General features: G+C 50.9%; 1 protein-coding gene across 12 annotated transcripts in view; it reads left to right on the top strand.

Annotated features, from left to right (window-relative positions):
- The first annotated feature begins 2,443 nt into the window (after nt 1–2,443).
- LOC143826833 (uncharacterized) overlaps nt 2,444–21,320 on the top strand; it is a 56,822-nt gene continuing 37,945 nt past the window's right edge. For all 12 annotated transcript variants that reach the window (XM_077315919.1, XM_077315922.1, XM_077315923.1 and 9 more), the window contains exons 1-5: nt 2,444–2,524; nt 14,680–15,038; nt 18,926–19,082; nt 19,421–19,448; nt 20,949–21,051. In XM_077315919.1, the coding sequence (XP_077172034.1) occupies nt 14,682–15,038; nt 18,926–19,082; nt 19,421–19,448; nt 20,949–21,051 (645 nt within the window). In that variant the 5' untranslated portion in view covers nt 2,444–2,524; nt 14,680–14,681. The remainder of the gene's footprint in view (nt 2,525–14,679; nt 15,039–18,925; nt 19,083–19,420; nt 19,449–20,948; nt 21,052–21,320) is intronic.

Raw genomic sequence — 21,320 nt, forward strand, 5'->3', positions numbered from 1 at the left:
CTATCTATCTATCTATCTATCTATCTATCTATCTATCTATCTATCTATCTATCTATCTATCTATCTATCTATCTATCTATCTATCTATCTATCTATCTATCTATCTATCTATCTATCTATCTATCTATCTATCTATCTATCTATCTATCTATCGAAATGGGGAACAATACAGGTAACTCAATAGTTGTGACAATTAGATAATACAATAGAATGGTAGAACATGGAGAGAACATTAACAACTATCCCTTACTGACGGCCCTGTGGGTTGGATGGATTGGCAGTGGTTTCCATAGGGAAGTGTTTGATTCAGGTCGACCTTAACCAAACGTCTGCCGGAAGAGCTCCCTTTTGGGTCTTATATCATCAGACCAAGAAGGCTTTGGCCTGCAACAATGTGTTCCACAGGGCTGTTGTTTTGGCTGCAGCGGACTTGCAGTTCTACTACTTGGGAATCTGTGTGAGCTCCACAAGTATAAATATAGCCGTGCACTGTGAGCATCGTCATTCCGGTTGAGAGAATTGTGACAGGCGAGTTTGATGAGTCACTCTTACCTCTAAAAGTGGCTCAATAAACCTTTACCTTAGGCCCCGCTCCAGTGGATCTTATTTACGCTTGCCACACTTTTAGTCTGTGACGTTTTCCCGGGTCTTCCTGGGCCGTTTCTGCTGTGTCATTTGGTCCATTAATGGGCACCACAACCGTCTAGGAATGGGGCTTAGATCTCTGTTGGCCACAAGGGGGAAGTGTTGCGTTTAGAGAGCGAAATGCAAAGACAGTCATTTTGGGCTTTCTGTGCTTCAAAAAATGTGTTTCGAAACGATTGTGCAAAAATTGCATTTGTGTGAAGGTGGGCTCATGTCGTTGTAGAATCCTCCTTCAAAAGCCGGTGTGGTGTCATGGACAGAGCAGGGATGGCCAAACTGTGGCTCTCGAGATGTCCATGAACTACAGTTCTGGTTGATAACACATGTCAGGGCGGAGAACTCAGGTAGAGCTTTGTGGGTCAGTCGTGCATGCTTCATAAACTTATTCCATTCCCTCTAATAGGATGCAGGTGGGTGGCTCGCGACAGTCACAAAAGCAGCACAACCGGGCCACCCACAGTCACAGTGGAAGTTTCTGTGTACTCTGGACTCCCTTTTGCTAGGCAGAAAGAGATGACTTGTAAAGGAACCCAGAAGAATGGGGGGGGGGGGCTGTCCAATGAGGATTGCCCTCTGGGAGCCATGAAAGATAGAGGGCCTGTGCATGCAAACTGAAGGGGGAAAGGGAGAAGAGAGAGATCACAGAAACCCCTAAAAGTTTACTGTATAATCATAGAGTTGGAAGGGACTGGGTCATCTTAGTCCAACCCCCTGCACTATGCAGGACACTCACATCCCAATCGCTCATCTACTGTACTCTGACACCCCCTTGAACCTTCACAGAATCAGCCTCTCTGTCAGATGGCTATTCAGCCTCTGCTTAAAAATTTCCAAAGACGGAGAACCCACCACCTCCCAAGGAAGCCTGTTCCACTGAGAAACCGCTCCAGCTGTCAGGAACTTCTTCCAGATGTTTAGACGGAATTTCTTTTGCATTAATTTCATCCCATTGGAGCTGTATCCTGCAGAGGGAGATTTGGGTTAGGGAAATTTCCAAATTGGTTACTCCTACTATCCCTGTAATTCCTTGCAGGGCAAGCCAATAATCTGTATAGGTCTTTTTAGAAACAAGAGGTTCCAGCAACTGTACGGCACCCTTGTCCCTGTTGTCCATCTCCAATGGTGGCTAAGAGACCTGTGATTTGTGCAGAATTCAACGGGCAGCCTCTTCCGACAGCGGGCAATTCTGAAACGTCTCCGTTTATCCAAGCACACAACGCAGCGATGAGGCAGAGCCGCCCACCCACCTCCAGTCCAAGTGGAACAAAAGGAGGCCAATTCCGAGCAGTGACTCGTGCAGAGATACGGCAGGCAGCCTCCTTCACGCAGGACATCAGGTTTTTAATATCTCTTTTGAAGCACCAAACTTTGGGATTTACTGATCTAGTGGGTGAAGCAGGGGGGGAGGAGGAACGGCTGAGTTATGCAGAACGGCCCATTAGTCGTTTGGCATAGGAGAGGATACAGGGGGGTCCTGTCCTCTGACGTCATCCCAGTCCCCCTCCCCGTAGACAATAGACCTCATTCATCCTTCCCCCCCCCTCCTTTCCTTTCACACACAAAGAAATCCATTCAGCCTCCCCAAGGCCCACCTCCTCGGCTTCCTCTGTTTGGCAGGCTGACCCGTCAGTCATTTTAACCCCACCCCCACGAGGGCGGGGCGTGTGTCCGCCTTTGCTAGCCCGTCTCTATCTTGCAGTCAGATCCCCCCCACCCCAAGTACCGCACCCTCTCCGCTGTGATTGGTGGGGGTGGGCGTGGCCACAGCACCCGGACTCCTCCCCTTCGCCAGTGGCCGCTCAGTTGCTGCTGGGCCTTGGAGGTGTCAACATCTCTCTCTGCCAGGCGTGGGGAGGGCATAGGACTTCTGCCTGCTAAGGTACTGTATGCCTCCTACAGGGCCTCCTGCTTCTGCAAGCGTCATGGCCTCTGCCTCAATGCCTCCCTGGAGCAGTGGAGGGAGGGCGAGGGTCTCCTCCAGGCTGGGAGAGGGGGTAGGGGCGGCCAGGGGGTGTGTGATGCCCAGACCCAAGCAGTAGTCGCCTAAGCTGCGGGCGGAACCGTGTAGAGAGGTGTCACTCTGCAGTTAACCGGGCTGGGATTTGGGAACTCCATGAAAAGTGACATTTGGCCTGGTGTTTAGGGAGAGGGAGGGATTGCCCGGGATGTCATCAGCATGCCCTCAACCTTAAAAACAACTGAGGCCCCTTGACATTTCTCAGCCCATCCTCCCCCCACCCCACCCCACCCCAATTTGACTCTGTTGGCTTTCGTTTCCCTGGCTCTCCCTGCCTTCGTGCACCTGCCTCCCGGCCTTTTGCGTAATGGTGTCCAGGTACAGACGTCTGGTTCTCCAGCTCCCGGTCCATACCCTTTGTTCTCTTATCTCTGTATCTGCCCTAACCCTCTTAGAGCCACCCCCTGTCCTGGCTGTCTCTGTTCCTTCAACCGTCTGCCTGCTAGTGCCCAGTCAGGGGACGTCAGCCGGCCGGGGAAATTGCCTGCAATATTCTTCCGATATTCTCCCTCCGGCACTGTCCCCATCTTTGCCCCCATTCTGGGCTTGGCTCAGGTATGGAGTCCTCCAGCCCTGTCACCCGGTAGTGTGGAAGGAAATCTGTTGGGGCTGGGAGGGATGGAGCGAATCGCTCCTTCCAAGGAGAAATGCCTTGCGTGCTGCAAAGGCCTCTGTTTCTACCTTGCTCAGGAGTCAGTGCATCCAGCATGGGACTCGGTTACAGGGAAAGGAGAACGCGAGGGGGGACGGGTGGTTTGGGAAGGTAGGGTCTGTCATATATGGGAGTGGTTCTTGTCGCCCCCGTACAGGCGGATTTGCCGGCAAGCGTAGGCCCAGCCGTGTGCCTGGAATGACTAGGGAATGCAGGTTCCTTGCTGCATGGGGTTTTGCCCTGCTGTCTTTCCCGCAAAAAACGCAAATCCTTAAGGATAATGTGATTGATTGTACTATTAATACGTTTGCTGCAGCCAGGGAGGCGCTCCGTGGGTTGTAAAGACGGGAAATGTCACAGAATTGAATTGCAAATGTGATTGAGCACATGCGCGCCCATTGCCTCTTGTAACAAAAAAAAAGAAGAAGAAAAAGTCCAGGAATTTTTGTTTTATGCCCCAAAATAACGTCAAGCATGCCAGGAATGCAGCTTTTGTGTTTTCACGATGGAAAAAAGAGAGGTATTTGAAGCTTCTCTTTCTCTCTTTCTCTGTGACTAACCTCTAATTCGAGGCAGCTGAATGAACCATCTGAATTTAATAAATTCAGTTAAGGAGTTTTATCTCGCAAGTCCACCAAAGTTGCACAGATACAATCTGCAAATCCAGAGAATTCTTAGCATTTGCTGTGTCAACAGAGCCGTGAATTCCAGAGGGGATTGCTGCATTAGGCTGCTGTGGCAGAAACAGCAGAGAGTCTTGGGGTACCTTAAAGACTGATTTTATTGTGGTTTGAGCCTTTTGGGGGGGGAGGAATGTTTTTTTTTTCCAGATGTTGGGGACAATAGAATAGCGAAACAAATTTGCTTGCTTTTTTAATGTGGAAGGGGAAAGAGACTTGAAAAAAAATGTTTACAAAGTCAATTTTTGACAGGTGATTCGACTTGGAGATTGTGACTCCCTCCTGGGGACATTTTAAATGGGACGGGGTAATTGAACAAGCGAAAAGTTGGGGCATTCTTCAGTGAGGTGATTTAGTACAGAAATAATACTGTTTCGTCTAAAACCACATTCTTTTCTCTCTCTCACCCTCTCTCTCTCTCTCTCCCTCCACTATTCAACTACTGTGGTATGCGTTATTCAAAAGGCATCCACCAGCCGTTAGCTGTGAAATCGCTCTTTGTATCTGAAGAGAGACTCTGTCTGAATTTCATAATCCCGGATAGGTCTATATTTTGGTGAAGCAGACGGAGGGAAATCTAGCTTTCGTCGAGGGGTGGCAGGGTTGTTTCCCGATCCTTTTTCACATCCTTGTGAAACTCCTGTAGGAAGTTGTGACTGACTCTCTTTTTTTACAGGAGAGAAAAAGTACTTTGGGAGACATCATGCATAGGCTGGCGGGCCACACTTGAGAAATTAAATCCAGGGTCTCAAAAAAAGAGGGGCTAGCTAGAAACGGCCTATTAAACCTCGTACAGCAAATGTTGATCGTAGTGATTTAAAAAATAATAATAATTGATTTCACACCTGGCTTCCTACCGAGTAAGGACAAGACCTGAGAGAGGCTAGCTAATTCCCTGTGCCTCTCTGAGTTTCCCATAGGACGTCTCTGCTGGATTCGAGCGCCAAGTTTGTTGCAGGCAGCCGATATTTATAGCAGCGATGGGCACGTAAGCGCCATGGAAAACGTCTGTTCCCTGCCCCCTGCCTCCCAGCCCTCTCTGCATCATCCTAAACTTGGAACAGAGATCTTGGCAGAAGGTCTTGGATACGTTAAGAGTCATATGAACTGGCCGGCACAACAATTAGCAGCCATGCCGTGTGTGCTGGAGGCCACGTGGGGCAGAGGCAGGAGTGGCATATTCGCAAACGCAAACTTTATTAGATTAGATGATTTATTAGATTAGACCTTCAAGCCAGACCTGCAACTCTGATAGTTATAAAGATAGCATCGGTCACTCCAGAGAGGACACAGAACTCTTGCATTCCAACTGCTTGGCTGCAACCCACACGTTTCCCCGTCCTGTTTCCAGGGAACGCGAGAATCCTGCCTCCTTGCTGTAACACCTCTGGGCGGGTTTCCCAAATTCTCCTGGCTGCCAACCATCTTCCTTGACATACTTCTGTCCTTAACCTGCTTTCAGGACTCCTGACACGGCCCTCCCCCTCCCCGCCGTCATCTGCTAAATTCTATCCTGCTCTCAAAGAGGCCAAGCACGCCGTCTCTCAAGTTCCTGTTGACTCTTAGGTACCCAAACCCCTGCCGTATCTAAGTCCCAGCTGATGGACAGGCAGGTGGAAGGACTGAGGGAAGTTTTGGAAAGAACAGGTCATGAACTAGGGGAAGAGCGTTGCTACACACGCCTGGGAAAGGGTCCAGAATTCTTTAAACATCACCCGTGTGGCTAATAGTGGAAGTGGAGGTGGTGGTGGTGGAAGGGCACTCATGGAACTGCCTTATTCTGAGTCAGACCGCTTGTCCAAGAAGAAGAAGAAGAGTTGGTCCTTATATGCTGCTTTTCTTTCCCTGAAGGCTGATATAGAAACAAGCATAGCGTAGTATTGTTGACTGCTGGTTGCTCGCCCACAAACATTGTCTGCGCACCCCAGGCGAGCTGGGAAGCAGCAAAAAGTTCTACGGGGCATTTGGTTGAGGCCGACCGAACCAGCGGCATCTACTGGGCCCCCAGGAAACCCCTCCCCGTGTACTAAATCCCGATCCGATCTACCTGTGGAATCAGAGTTAGCGAGTGAATTGTTGTCACCATCAGTTCTAGGATTGTTCTATGGAAATGTTACAAGAATGTTATAGAAACTTGATGTCAGGTGTCAAAAACCCTGTTTTTACTTGATGCTGTGAATTATGCGGTACTTACCTCCCATGTTCTACGTAAACCGTCCTGAGCCGAAAGGGAGGGCAGTATAGAAATATAATAAACAAGCAAACAAAAATAAAGGGCTTTTATATCCCTCTGGGTGGTTGGTCCTACGGCAGGCCTCTGGCTGGCTAGCTGTAATAACTTATTTCTTTATGGGTCACTGGCTGGGAGGAGCAGGAATCAAGTCTGCCTCAGCTTCCTTAGACAGAGACAAGGAAGGGCTGGATTCATGAGTTCACCCAGGAATATGGGAGGCCAACCTTGAAGTCCTTCTTGTTGTGGTTGCGTGACTCGAACTCGCGACAGGTGAACAGCAACGAGAAAGATGACTCCTCCCGCAAATGGACTCGAGCAGGCCTCTGAGAGCCAAGCCTGAGCCGGACACCGCCTTCCCGGGGCTTTAAGGAGCCTCCGAGATTGGAGAGGCAGCCACGCCAGAAATATTTCAACCATCCCAAGAAAAACAAACTCCCGTGGCTGACTTAACTGACAATTATCGGAAGGTCTCAGCCCACAGAACATCGGTTCCCATTCTTAACCCTTTCGGGCTTGTCCCTCCCCTCTCCGACTAGGCCTCTTCCTGGTCCGGAGAACCAGGCGTCCTGGCACCCAGCCTCTCCTTGCTTGAGCAGTAAGTCACCACTCCCTGCTAGCTTCTCATGTTCATTCAGCTTTGAAGATGAATGCTACTGGCACCTCTGCAAAGATCTGCATTTTTCTGCCTTCTTACCCATGCCGCACCCCAGAGGGAGATGCATTTGGAACCAATTACCCCCGGGCACAGGGCCACGCCTTGTGGCTTCCTTTCGGAGTATCCAAGCCGGATCAAACCCAGTGGGCCTAAAAGCCTGCTATGCCCTCTTCTTGCCTCCTTTCGGGACCATGCCAGGGACCTGTGTTACGTAGACTACTCTCTGCCGTCCCCCGCCCTATCTGTTTTCTTTTCGTTGACCGTTCAGTGCCTGGAAGGTGAGGGTTTGGAGCCTTCGCTGTTCAGGTTAGCAGGGCTTGCGAATGCCACGGACGTGTTGTGGGTTTTCAAGGGCATTCTTGCGATTCCAGGAAAGGCACTGCCAAGCCACCGGCCGGGTGCAAAGGGGCACCAGCAGGGCAGTCCCTGTGGAGGGGGCGGAGGGAGGGCCTTTGCTTCTGTTAAAAATATAATAAAATCCATGAATATCAGGTTGCATCTTCCTGTTCAGGCTGCTGCTTCCCTGCTGAACAGACCAGTAGGCTTCTCAGTTTCTTAGACTCCCCGTCTTCCTTCGCAGCGCACCCCGAATTCAGGGATTCCAGACCCACCCTCCTCACAGCCCTCTTGAGCAGAGAAAATTGCTCTGTCCCGAGGAATGTGTAGATTTGTTCATTTGCATATGTTAACTTTTGCTTGCATGAATTTGAATTAATTACCCGGGAGTTGGTGTTCAGCTTAGTTTGGTGCCTAGTCAGTTTTTGGGTGGCCAAACTGTGGCTCTCCAGAGGTCCAGGGACTACAATTCCCATGAGCCCCCAGAGACTCCTGGGAATTGTAGTCCATGGACCTCTGGAGAGCCACAGTTTGGCCACTCCTGGTCTAATACTCTGGGACTTGGTTTTGTCACTGGATTCCTGGGTGGCCTCATGGCCACGTTACCCTTCCCACGAGAACCGGATTTGCCACGGTTATTACATTGTTGTTATGTTATGGAAATGGACTAATCCTAGAACTACTTTTCCGGGTAGCTTCCGAAATGGATCGCCGCAGCGCATGATACACGGACTACCTGAAAGTAGTGCCTGGAAATTTAGACTGATCCACAAATTGGTGGCCCACTGAGACAGGCAGGTATGATTATTTCCGGCCAGGACAGAAGGCTCTTCAGTGGCTGCTGTTCAAGGTGACATCCAAAGTAAAGGTAAAGGTAAAGGTAAAGGTATCCCCTGTGCAAGCACCGAGTCATGTCTGACCCTTGGGGTGACGCCCTCCAGCGTTTTCATGGCAGACTCAATACGGGGTGGTTTGCCAGTGCCTTCCCCAGTCATTACCGTTTATCCCCCAGCAAGCAAGCTGGGTACTCATTTTACCCACCTCGGAAGGATGGAAGCCTGAGTTAACCTTAAGCCGGCTGCTGGGATTGAACTCCCAGCCTCATGGGCAAAGCTTTCAGACGGCTGCCTTACCACTCTGCGCCACAAGAGGCTCTGACATCCAAAGTACTGGCTCTTAATTTTGAAAATCCCCTAGAAAGACAAGAGACCGGGGTACTTAAATCAGTGCTGGCTTCCATGTGAATCTGCCCAGGTGTTCTGCTGAGCCTGGCTTTGGGGTGCCCCCCGCCAACAGCCAGTGAGGTTGGGTGGCACCGGACAGCCACTTCTGCAGCAACACCCAACCTTTGTAATGCCTGACTCATGTATCAAGACACCTCCCTTGTTCCCTTTTTCCAGGTGACAGTGAACGTCACTATTCACCTAGGACTCTGGAGACATCTGGCTGCTATATTTAGGCTGCTTCCTGACATCAATAAGTTTCTTTTGTCGCTTTTGTTTATCCTGTGTAGACTGCTCTAGATGGTTGTTTTTGGCTGAAAGTCGCTAGAGGCCTGGATTAGGTCTCAAGGTGTGGTATTCGTGTTTTCAATAAAATAGAGAACTACCCTGTTTACCGCTGTCTTGAGGTACAGGTAAAAGAGGTGTGCGATTCGCTGATAATTCAGATTTGCGGTGAATCATGGGACAAGCCTCACTAGGACCTGGTTGGCAAACCAGAGTGGTGTAGTGGTTAAAGACTGGTAGACTCTAACCTGAAGAACTGGGTTTGATTCCCCACTCCTCTCCATGCAGTCAGCTGGGTGGCCGGGGGTAGTGACAGTTCTCTTAGAATGCACAGATCAGTTCTGCTAGAACTCTCTCAGCCCCACCTAGCTTGCAGGGGGTGTGTTGTAGGGAGTGGAAGGGAAAGGTGTTTGTAAGACAATTTGGGACTCCTTCAGGTAGTGAAAAGCAGGTTATAAAAAGAACAGTTCTTCCTCCTGGGAACCTAAAATCAAATGCACTAGGTCCCCACTACCTTCCCAAGATGCCTCAGGAGTCCCGTCCTTATAAATGCCAATGTTTTGAGTGGGGCCCTGTAGCTCCCCTTTTTAACAGCCCTTTGAGCTGAGCAATTAGCAGATGTTAATCTCCAGCATGCTTTCATGGAAGATTTTCGCCTACATCCTGTTGGGAACTGGTCAGACTGGTGTTTTGGGTTTGCATCTTTCTCCCGGTCGTTTGGCAACCCTCATTCCCCAAATTTCCTTGACTTCGGTTTGGGTCGCTGCCTTCTTTTTCCAGCCTGGTTGCTGTGCCTTTAACACAGCAGGCAGAAATTCAGCAGGTAAAGCCCTTCCTAATTCTGCACCGGCATGCTGGGGAACATTTCATTTCTGTACTTGGAGAGGCTTGAAGGCACAGGAGTTCTGTTGTGGGCGGGTGGGGCAGCTACAGGGTGCATTCGGACGTGCGGGGACCCGGCAACATCCTTCCTCTCTCCATTTTCACGTTGGGTCTGCCCTTCTCAGGGTGTGTAGGGCCCAGTGGTGATTCCCAGGCCAGAGACACCGTCTATGAGGAATCCCAGATTTGTCAGGAGCCTCCGTGACAATTGCTTTCTGCCACCCTAATGGCCTCGCCCTGGGATTGCTCAGCGGATTAATTAGCCAGCAATGGCACTGCTGGGGCATTAGTGCCACCTGGCTGGGCCTTGCCTGGCAGGGCTCAGGGTCGCTTGGCATTCCCTCACTGCTTTGGGTTCCTCCGGCCAGATGATGGCTGGTCCCCTCAGGTGGGGCGGGAGCCTGGCCATTTGAGAGGCTGTGAGGAATGTTGTGAAAGCCCATTAGGTGTGGAAATGCAATCTCTCTAGTAGAGCAGGGGCAGGGAATGAAAAAAAACAGGGTGGGTGACATAAAGTGGTAGAGCTGGGGAACTGATCTCTGTAGCCCAACAAAACAAAATCAGAGTCCAGCGGTACCTTTAAGACCAAAAAAGACTTATTCAAGGCGTGAGCTTTCGAGTGCAAGCACTCTTCGTCACGGCTGCCCACTTGAATTGATCTCTGTAGGCTGGAGAGGAGCTGTATTGCCAGGCGATTCTCCAGGTCCCACCTGGAGGCTGGCACCCATGCTCTGAGACCCTCTTTGGGCATGAATCTACCTTTGGTCAGAATCGCAGGCTTTGTTTGGCTTGGAATGGAAATCTCTGAGTCCTTCTATCCCAGTTGGAAGTAAGTCTGCAAGAGACGCCACCATCTAATCTGGGTGTTCATGTTTGCAAAAGGTGGAAGATAAACCGGTGTTGGTATTTGTGAATTTGACACCACAGGGAGGCGTTTATTTATTTTTTGCTCTGGCAAACTGCACACTGGTGAGGGTCCTGTAGAAGGTTGTGTTTTGTTTTGTGCTTTAAACAATGTCAGGGCTCCAGCGTCCCCTAGGAAGGGAAGGAAGGAATCCTTCTGGGTCACAGCAGGGCAAAGAGGAACAAGCGGGTTCTCTTGTTGTGGAAGCCGCTGCATTTCAACCCAGGAGGAGATCGCAGCTTCTGGGTTCTTGGCTGGGGTGTGGCAGCCGTAGCAGGTGGTTGCCAGGCAAAAGTATGCTCAGCGGGTTGCACCTGCCTTGGTTGGCAGCCAAAGGGCGTCACCAGCCAACCTTTGCTTTTTGTGGGAAGAAATCGAGCCTTTTCTCTCCCCCCCCCCCGCCCCCCAACACAACCATAGCACAAGGAGGACACCTATCCTCTGTAAAAGCGTCCTCCGAACCACCACAAAAATCTACCCTGGCTCACCAAGGGCCTCTGTTTAATCCACAAGCATCCCCCCTTTCAAAACTTGCCTTTTTGTTATGGCTGCCAGTTTCCAGGTGGGACCTGGGATTCTCCCAGGATCACAACTGATCTTCAGATTACAGAGATCAATTGTCATGGAGAAAGTGGCAGTTTCTGAGGGGGGAGTCTATGGGTGGCCAAACTGTGGCCCTCCAGATGCCCCTGGACTACAATTCCCATGAGTCCCTGCCAGCACAAACTGTGGCTCTCCAGATGTCCCTGGACTACGATCCCCATGAGCCCCTGCCAGCACAAACTGTGGCTCTCCAGATGTCCCTGCACTACGATCCCCATGAGCCTCTGCCAGCACAAACTGTGGCTCTCCAGATGTCCCTGGACTATGATCCCCATGAGCCCCTGCCAGCACAAACTGGCTTTCCAGATGTCCATGGACTACAATCCCCATGAGCCCCTGCCAGCACAAACTGGCTCTCCAGATGTCCCTGGACTACAATTCCCATGAGCCCCTGCCAGCACAAACTGTGGCTCTCCAGATGTCCCTGGACTACAATTCCCATGAGCCCCTGCCAGCACAAACTGGCTCTCCAGGTGTCCATGGACTACAATCCCCATGAGCCCCTGCCAGCACAGGGGATCATGGGATTTGAAATCCACAGACATCTGGAGAGCCACAGTTTGGCCACCCCTGGCTATGGCATACAATAGATTTTAGGTGAAACATTTCCCCAGATTGTCCCCCTCCATGGGCACTGCTCCAAAATCTCCAGGCCAGAGTTGGCAAGCCTATTTTCAGTCCCTGGTGGACAGATCAGAACTGACATGGTCAAAATGCCTTTGGGCATCGTCAGAATCCTTTCCCCTGATAACTGAATAAGCACAATCACAGATTGGGGATGTACAACTCTCAGGTCACAGCACTTAGCCCCAGATCCTCCCTTCTTGGAGTGCCAGGAATCGGGGACCACCCCAGACTCTGCACGGCCTGATTAGAACACGAGAGGGATTATGCCTAAGGCTGCGAAAGAAAAGCAGGACCGTTCATGCAAAGAACCAGCGAGGCCCCTGTCCTAGCAGAGCAGGTCCCCATGGCCAACTCGGGTGGCGGGAACAAGGACTGGTGTGTCTGGCTGCAGCGGCCCGAGCAAAGAAAGCTGTTGCTCACACCAGTGAGCCCAGCAGGGGCCCGGTTGGTGATGGCGGGAGCTGGAAAAGCTTGCTCCTCAGCCAGATGCTTCTTGGGGGTCTCTGAGCTAGAATTCAGGAAGGAGAATCTCGGTGCTTGGGGTTTGTGACAGAAGAGGGAAACCCAGCAAGCGCCCGAAATGGGACGGAGGAGGTCGGGTGGGAGGTAGGATTCCTGGGATTTCTTCCCATCTGGTTTTCTCGTCTTTCCTGACTGCGTTTGTTCCTTACTTCCTTGACTGTAAACAGATCTGCTATGGCCACTTGGGCCGAGAGCCACGTATAGGTTGCACCTGCCCACAGGTAGATCACGCCGGTTGCACAGAGGGGAGAAGGAGGGAAGAGATATCCTTAAAAAAAACTGGATCTTGTGTACTTGGCTCGTGATGAAAGATAGATCCTCCGTCTAGCCAAATACAGCTCCGAATTTCTATGCATGCCTGTCCAATTCCTTTCCATTTAAATTGTTTTGTACTGGGTCAGGTTGGAAGCGCCATGAGGTGTTGTGTACTCCCGTAACGATTTTGTTTTTAAAATGCCTAAATATTTTTGTTCTGGTTTTCTCCCCTGCCTCTGTTGATTCTTTGGTCTTCCACGGTGCTTATTAGAAATGGGCTAATCGTAGGGACACATGGCAACCTCCCACGCCAACTTTATTTGGTGGAATGCATAGCCAATGAATAGGATCGGACAGGAGAAGGTTGAATCGGCTGTCTTGCGTTTCTCTGCATGTGTCAGAATGACAGTCAGGTCTCTGCTGCCTGCCTCCTCCTCCCTCACATGGCCACACCAGCATGCCCAAAACCTACAACCAGGAAATGCAATTAGCTGCAGGTTTTGCATAGCTTAAATATTGTATGTTTTACAGACCCGGCTTTATTTTTTATTTATTTATCCGGGTTTTAGCCCGCCACTCCCAAAGTGGCCCGTGGCGGGTTACATCGTACATAAAACCCCAGTAAAATACCCCTAAAGCACACAGCTACTCAATAAAACACTAAAATCCATGCACAAGACGTTCATAAGCGGCTGAAACGACGTCTAACTAAACCTAGCCCAGCTCAGCCATAGGGCAGAAAAAAGGGTTGCTGACCATAACCTGCCATAAATGTAACCTAGCGCAGGGGTAGTCAACCTGTGGTCCTCCAGATGTTCATGGACTACAATTCCCATGAGCCCTTGCCAGCAAACACTGGCAGGGGCTCATGGGAATTGTAGCCCATGAACATCTGGAGGACCACAGGTTGACTACCCCTGGCCTAGAGGTGATCAACTGTTCCAGGAGGTGTTAAAACATGGTGTTAAAAGGCTAGTGATGAAAAAGAGAAAGGGCTGGGGAGAGATGTTTGTTTTGTCCTCACAGTTGCAGGAGAAAAACTGGATTTTTTTGTTTTTAGGTAGGGAAAGGGGAGATTAAAAAGGAATCCGTCCCCGTTCATGCATCTGAATACGAGGACGCTGAAATACCAGCTTCTTTCCTGTTCTCAAAACAGGCCCAAAACCCCTCCCTGAGCCATGCTGCCATCTTCTCTCTGAACCCACCAGAACCGCAGCCTTCTGCTGGGAACTTGAGAATCTCGATTCCAGGCATCCTTTTGCTGTTCCTCGGTTAGACCTCACCTTGCCAAAAACCCAGATTTTTATTTCCCAGCAATTGCTCGGTAAACACAGCCCTCTCTGTTGTTGGCATTGTAATGTTTGTGTTAGACGCTTGGAGTCCCAAGGATTTGGATGGGCCCTGTGTTTGGGGATCAAATAACTGCTATAAATATTTCCATGCTCTCTCATCCCCCCTCCCCCCCCTTTCCCCCAAATGTGCATTTTTCCCTCCAGAGAAAGAAAATACCCACAGCCCTGAAATTTTCCAGATGTGTTGCATCCCTGATTCCAGAAAAGGGAACAGAATGAGAGAGAGAGAATGTGTAGGGAGCAATGAAAATGTCTAGAGCAGATGGGCCTGTAGCGAGTAACTTGCAAGGGACTGTGGCTCAGCGGAAGAGCCTCTGCATGTAATGCAGAAGGTCCCAGGTTCAATCCCAAGCATCTCCCGATAAAAGGGAGATGATGTGGAAAACTTCTGTTTGAGACCAACTTCTAGTCTGAGCAGGAAATCCTGACTTTGATGATTCAGTACAAGGTAACTTCTTGTTATGTTCATGCTCTGTGATCTGCTAGTTGTCCTGGGTTGAAGGGATACCTGAAAAGAAACAGGCACCGAAGACAGGGCGCAGTGGAGAATCCTTCAGAGGGCAGCCAACTTGATCTGCAATAGAAGAGCTAGATTCCTGTCTGGTGGCCCCTTAGAGACCCCCAAGATACTGGGGGCTTAAGCTTTTGAGAGTCAGAGCTGGCTTCGTCAGGTGCAAAGGGTGCGGTAGAGTTGCGGGGGAGATGTCGGATCTGGGTCTTGGGATATTCCAGAAGGGGAGGAGGGTCAGGACTGTCACCTTATCCAAATGTGCTTCGGCTCACCTTTCCTGTTTCCCCCCCGCCTCAGCCATGGCTGTCCGGGCCCCTGCGCCGCGGGGCGATGCCAGCGCCGAGCGATACCTGTTTGTGGACCGGAACCAGGTGGGAAACCCAGCCTCGCAAGCGGATTGGACGGCCAAGCGGCTGGTATGGGTCCCGTCGGAGCGCCACGGCTTCGAGGCGGCCGGGCTGCGCGAGGAACGGGGCGAAGAGGTGCTGGTGGAGCTGGCCGAGAACGGGCGTCAGGTGCTGGTCGCCAAGGACGACATCCAGAAGATGAACCCCCCCAAGTTCACCAAGGTGGAAGACATGGCGGAGTTGACCTGCCTTAACGAGGCCTCTGTGCTGCACAACCTCAAGGACCGTTACTACTCAGGCCTCATCTACGTGAGTGGGGCCGTCGGGGGGAGGGACCCCGGAGTCCGAACTCCCCACTGCTCCTTCTCTTGCTAAGCCGCCCACTTGCGACTCTCCTGCCCCATTCTGTCACCATGGATGTGACCGTGGAAAGCCGCTGCCAGCCCAAGTAGAAAAACCAAGGGCCTGATTTAGCCTAAGGCAGCTTCATGTGTCCTTCACGACTGTGTCGCCTCCCATGAAGCTGCCTTGGGCAGAGTCAGACCCGGGGCCTGTCAAGGTCAGTCCAGTCTGCAGTTGGCAGAAGCTCTCTGGGGGGCTCAGGGGGCGATTCTGATCCCTTTAAACTGGCCATGCTGGGGATTGGGACCACTAATCCACAGCCCTGAGCCATATTGGAGGCAGCACCACCCTACCAGGGAATGTCTCAAGGTGGCCAGGTGCGGCCAGTCTGGTCATATGCCAAGCAGCGAGGAACGCAAGATCAGGCTTTTGTCGTTTATGATTGGTGGAGGATGTGCAATGATGCCAAACACGGAGGGTAGTTCCCTTCTCCTCACTGCCCGCCAAATAATCCGAGCGTTGCTGTAGGGCAGAAGAGAAGGGAAGGCACGTCCCTCCCCTTCTGCCCTGGCATTGTCTGTCTCTGGTTTCCGTGGTACCCAAGCGGGCACAAAAGGCAACTCCGAGAGGCTCTGCGCTGTGACATTCTCTAAGCTGCACGTCATCGCTGACTCTCGGACAGCCCCACACCCCCTTCCCTCTTTCCCGCCCCCCCCCAGATCCCCACCCCTGCAGCTGGGTATCGGGGCGGGGAACGGCCTAGACCTGTTTAGCCAGTACAGGAGCCGGCGACGGGGTGTGAAATGAATTCTCCCGAGGGCACCGTCACAAACACGCTGAGTCTTAGCAGTGGAAATTCCAGCGGCAGAGCACCTAAACGGGTCCCCGGCTCTGGGGCACAGCGTGCCAGGTGTGCGAAGTATCCGGAACAGGGAAACGCTCAGACGTCGAAGCAAATAAGTATTCGCTGTCGAAGGAGAACTTGCACGGCTTTCCCGAGCAACGTCTCCCGCCTTGGACATGTTTCCTGCCGTTTCACCGGCATCTCCTTCCCTGTCATTTTAACCTATTGCTTCACGTCCTGTTTGGAAGGCTGATTCAGGAGTTTCTGCTCAGAGCAGCTACAGGTTTTGGTCCTGCCGTACGGGCGGGCAGCTTTGTCGGCCTGTGTCGAGGCTGTCACGGGGTCGTACCGCCACGGGCTGAATTCAGCTCTTGGCACCCCGCTGGCAATGACAGCAGCCTGGTCCTGGCACCCAGGTTTCTAGCTGGATCGGGCAGCAGGCTGGCAAATGCAAGCGACGAAATGGCACAGTCAGGGTAGAGCCATGTTTGCTGGAACTGACCCACCTGTTCACAGCTTTCTGCTTTCTTTCTCATGCCAGCTGATTGGACATTAAAAAAAAAACAATCATTGTGCTCCCAGGTTGGTCATGAAGCCGCATGAAAGGTTTTCTTTGGGCAGCAGGTTCCGGAAGGATGCCGTTTTCTTGCCTTCAGTTTTAATTTTGTTTTTACAGCATGGGCTGATGAACATGGCCTGGTCCAACACGCTGTCCATAGAATCATAGAGTTGGAAGGGGTCCCCAAGGTCATCTATTCCAACCCCCTGCAGAATGCAGGAAATTCACAACTACCTGCCCACACACAGCAACCCCAATTCCATGCCTAGATGATGCCCCCTCTCCCCCCAAAACCCCCCAGAATCCCTGGCCAGTCTTGGAATTCGCCTCCCGACCCCAAAAACAATGATCTGCATCTCCCTGGGCCCTCAAGAAAGGGCCACAAGAGCCAAGCTTGGACACAATCCCTTCTGCCCTCCCACTTACAATCTGCCTAAATTCACAGAATCGGCATTTCTGCGAGCTTCTCCGTAGATCAAAATGTCTGTCTTTTTGGTCCTGGCCCCTACCTGGTGGAATGAGCTCCTGGAGGAGCCATAGGCCCTGCGGAAGCTTTTGGCATTCCGCAAGGCCTGCAAGACGGAGTTCTTCCACCACGTCTATAGCTGAGGCCAGTAGAGAAGATCTGATGGGGCTCCCCAGAGGAAGATACTCTATCACAGGGACCCTCAACCTGTGGTCCTCCAGATGTCCATGGACTACAATTCCCATGAGCCCCTGCCAGCATTTGCTGGCAGGGGCTCATGGGAATTGTAGTCCATGAACATCTGGAGGACCACAGGTTGAAGATCCCTGCTCTACCCCATTTTTCTCCATCAGTAGTAGTAAAAAGGGGAGGCTCTCCTCTTCTCTTACCCTTCCTCTCTATTTACCACTGTTTTTGGACGCCAAGAGCTAGGTGCTGTACGGAGCGTCCGAGTTACGTGATCCCTGGCCCAAGTTAAAACATGCTTGATTAATAAGCTGAAACAATCTCACAAGGAAATCCTGCATTATGCAGGGGCTGGTCAGAATGTGGAATTCACTGCCAGAGGATGTCGTGATGGCCACAGGAATAAACAGCTTAAAAAAGGGGGTTAGGCAAATGGAGGAAAAATCTGTCAGAGGCTACTGGCCTTGGTGACTAAAGGGGATCTCCTCATTTAGAGTCACTGAACCTCTGAGTCCCTGAGACAGGAAACAACATCAGGGAAGGCCTCGGCCTCTACGCCTTGTTGCTGGCTGTCCAGAGGAACTGGTTGGCCACTGCGTGAGGCAGGATGCAGGACTAGATGGATGAGCTGATGTTCTTAAGATCTTCTTTCCCCTTTCCCTGTACTGAATCAGACCCTTAGTCCCACAGTGTCAAAATGGTCTGCTCAAACTAGATGTGGCTCTCCAGGCAGAGCTCTTTCACATCATTTGGGATGCTGTCCTTACTGGAGATGCCAGAGTTTGAACTTGGGAACGTCTGCGGGCTAAGCAGAGGCTCTGACACTGAACCGTGGCCCCTTCAAGAACAATGTTACCTTGAAGCCCAGCTACAAGATACGGGCTTCCTGTGTATATCCCCTCGTTGGGCCAACAGTCATAGTCTTGCAGTTCCGTACTTCCCAGGCATGTTTCGGGCCCGTTTGGACCAGGACTGCAGCATGCAGGGAGGGAAGACAGATTTCCCTCCCCTTGTGCCATTTTCCTGACCTGAAATAGCCTTAAGGAATCACTGTGGGCCCCATTGGGGAAAGTTACCGTTGTAGGCATTAGGACATGTTACAGTTCTCCAGCAGGGCAAAAAGCAGCTCCGAAGGAACCATTTTGATCTGGGTTGGATAGCCTAGGCGAGCTCAAGTTCCTCAGATCTCAGAAGTTAAGCAGGGTCTTCCCCTAGCATTTGAATGCGGGGACCCCCAAGGAGGTCCAGGGTTGTGACACAGGCAAGCAATGGTGAACCGCTTCTGAATGTCATTTGCTTTGAAAATGCCCACCATTTCGCCATACAACAACTGTCCTTGATGGCAAAAAGGGCCGTTTCACACTAGGAAAATGGTGCAGGTAGAAGGCCTAATCTTATCTTGCGGGAAATGCACTGTGTAGTTAGGCTCTTCTTCTTCTTCTTCTTCTTCTTCTTCTTCTTCTTCTTCTTCTTCTTCTTCTTCTCTTCTCATTCTTCTCATTCTTCTTTTCATTCATTCATTCATTCATTCATTCATTCATTCATTCATTCATTCATTCATTCATTCACTTTATTAACCGCCATTCCCGAGTGGCTCGTGGCGGTTTACAAAAGTCCGATTAAAAACCCATTAAAACCCCCGTTAAAATGGACCATCACAACATCCACAACCACAATGAGCTGTCCTTTAAACTTGTATGAACTGTCCTTTAAACTCTGTGTGTGTGTGTGGTGGGGGGGGGGTGCTAGCAAGCGTTAACTGTTCTTAGTTGCCGTGTTCCCTTCCTCTCCTGTTACAGACATATTCAGGGCTTTTCTGCGTGGTCATCAACCCCTACAAGAACTTGCCCATTTACACAGAGCAGATCGTGGAGATGTACCGGGGCAAGAAGCGCCACGAGATGCCCCCCCACATCTACGCCATCTCCGAAGCTGCCTACCGAAGCATGCTACAAGGTTCGGACCGGAGCGAGAGGCAGCTGGAATGGGGGGGGGGGGGGAGAGGAAGAATCTCTGGACAGCTTGCTGCAGCAGGGACAGAACTTCAAATTGATCGTACTCCCCCGACTGAATTGGAGGATGGGAAGGAAAAAAATTACCCTGGGGGGGGGGTTGCGTGATGGTGGTGCTTGAATGGGGTGCCATGTGTCACGGAGGTTCTGGATTCCTTTCCTGGTGGAAGCTGAGCTTGGGAAATTGAGTATGCCTCTCTAGTGCCCTCCAATGGAAGCCAAGCGATCTTGAGTCTCTAGTAGCAGAGACGGACTCTGACTTTTCTTTCTTGCCCCCTACAGACCGAGAGGACCAGTCCATCTTGTGCACGTGAGTGTCAAGGGTTGGGGTGGTTTGAAACTCTGGAGGGGGATTCTCAGTTCTTGTGCCAAAGGGTCACACGTTGCTCCACACCAATGCTTTTGTCTGGTTTTTGTCCCCGAAGCACAAACCCAGAATAGGAAGGCCATATTCAGGTGTTAACAGCAGGCTGGGGGGGAACATCTCGTGTTCCAATGATCTAGCCATGGTATGGACCCCAAAAGAACCGTTACATGTGCAACTGCTGTGCACACTACTCTTACAAATGTCATTCACCCCGACATCATGCTCCATTCATGTGCCGGGTTTCCCTGGCTGCAGTGCAGAGAAAGCATTTTTCCTTATCAAGGTTTTTCGTCTTGTGCCCTGCTGGTACAACTGGCCTAGCTGGCATTGAATCGCAGCACGTGTCTCTCCAAATAAGAAGGAAATAATATTGCTAACTGGATAATGTTGCTCTTATGAACTGGGCAGTGGAATTTAAAACGTCATGCAGGTACACTTAAACTAGAGACAAGCAGGGCCATCCCATGTGTAAGAGATGAGGGAACACCTCTTCTGAGACTAGCATTTGAGTTATAAAACTAGAGCAGGCTGTCTTCTGCCTTCAGCTGTTTCCCCTGCCCCCCCAAGCAAATCTATATGGAATTAGTAAGTGGCTAAAACCAATGGACAGATTGGTTTAATAGGATGACAGTCCTGTTTGAATGTGTTTACGGCACTCGCTGATGTTCCGTATAGCGCTTCCGTATGACATCACCCTGTAGCCATCCTGCTTCTGTGTGCCTCCCCATTTTGCTACCTGATTGGGTACGATCATTTCAGAGGGATTGCTGTAATACTGTCTTGGAATGGGACGATTTACAGGTCCTGTCCTTATCAATTTCATCTGCCTAATCTCTCCACCACCCTCTCACTGGAGAATTTTTGTTCAAGCTTTCAGCGTTGTTGTTTTTTTTAAGCCCATAGCCCTTTTCATTGTGGAGTTTTATGGGGAAAGGTGCAGGCTGTTGTCATTATTGTGGCAATAGATCATTGTAACGTTATAATGATCTAGCAATTACTGATTTTTTTAAAGCCCTCTGGTGGGGGGGAATGGTGACCATAGGAGAGCTTTAAGGTAATGAAAAGTACATGGGAAGCTGCTGTGTGGACGCTGCATTGACGCTGTGATTGCTTTAGATTTGCAGTAATGCGAGTGGCATAGATATCTGTAGAAAAAGTCATGTTCTCAATCATCTGTGCAAATCTGGTAATATTACTATTCCCAACTCATGAGTTTGTGGCAGAGTTGTAGGATACGGACTATGGTCTTCTCAGTCCATGATCCTCTTTTAGCGGCTCTTGTGAAATGCAAGCCCAGGCAGAGAATGGAAGAAGACAGGAGGCTGGACTTCTTGTAGGAGCCCATGCCACTAGAAATGGTTCTGGGAGAGAGCACATGTACGCTCTCATCCAGAGCTTTGGTGCCCATCTTCTCTCACCCTCCATGTCTGGTCTTGTTGGCAGGGGGGAATCCGGCGCCGGCAAGACGGAGAACACCAAAAAAGTCATCCAGTACTTGGCGCACGTGGCGTCGTCCCACAAAGCCCGGAAGGACCACAATGTGCCGGTGAGTGGCCTCCGGCCAGAACTCTGCTCCTTCCGTGCCTGAATGCGCCGGCAACTCCAGGCCTCTCTTGTCCTGCGTTGCTGACCTCTGGAAGAAATCCCCCACCCTTGTGAGCAATGTGGCCTGACATGCCCCTTCCCACGGTTGTTTGCATTCCAGAATTAGAGCATAGCGGTTTGGGGTGACTCACGTAGATGCTTTTGCCCACCTGGCGGCTGCAAGGTGGAAATACCTGCCTCACCTGACCGGGGCAGCTGCCACCTCCTAGC

The sequence above is a fragment of the Paroedura picta genome, chromosome 16, assembly GCF_049243985.1.
Source record: "Paroedura picta isolate Pp20150507F chromosome 16, Ppicta_v3.0, whole genome shotgun sequence".
Classification (NCBI taxonomy): domain Eukaryota; kingdom Metazoa; phylum Chordata; class Lepidosauria; order Squamata; family Gekkonidae; genus Paroedura; species Paroedura picta.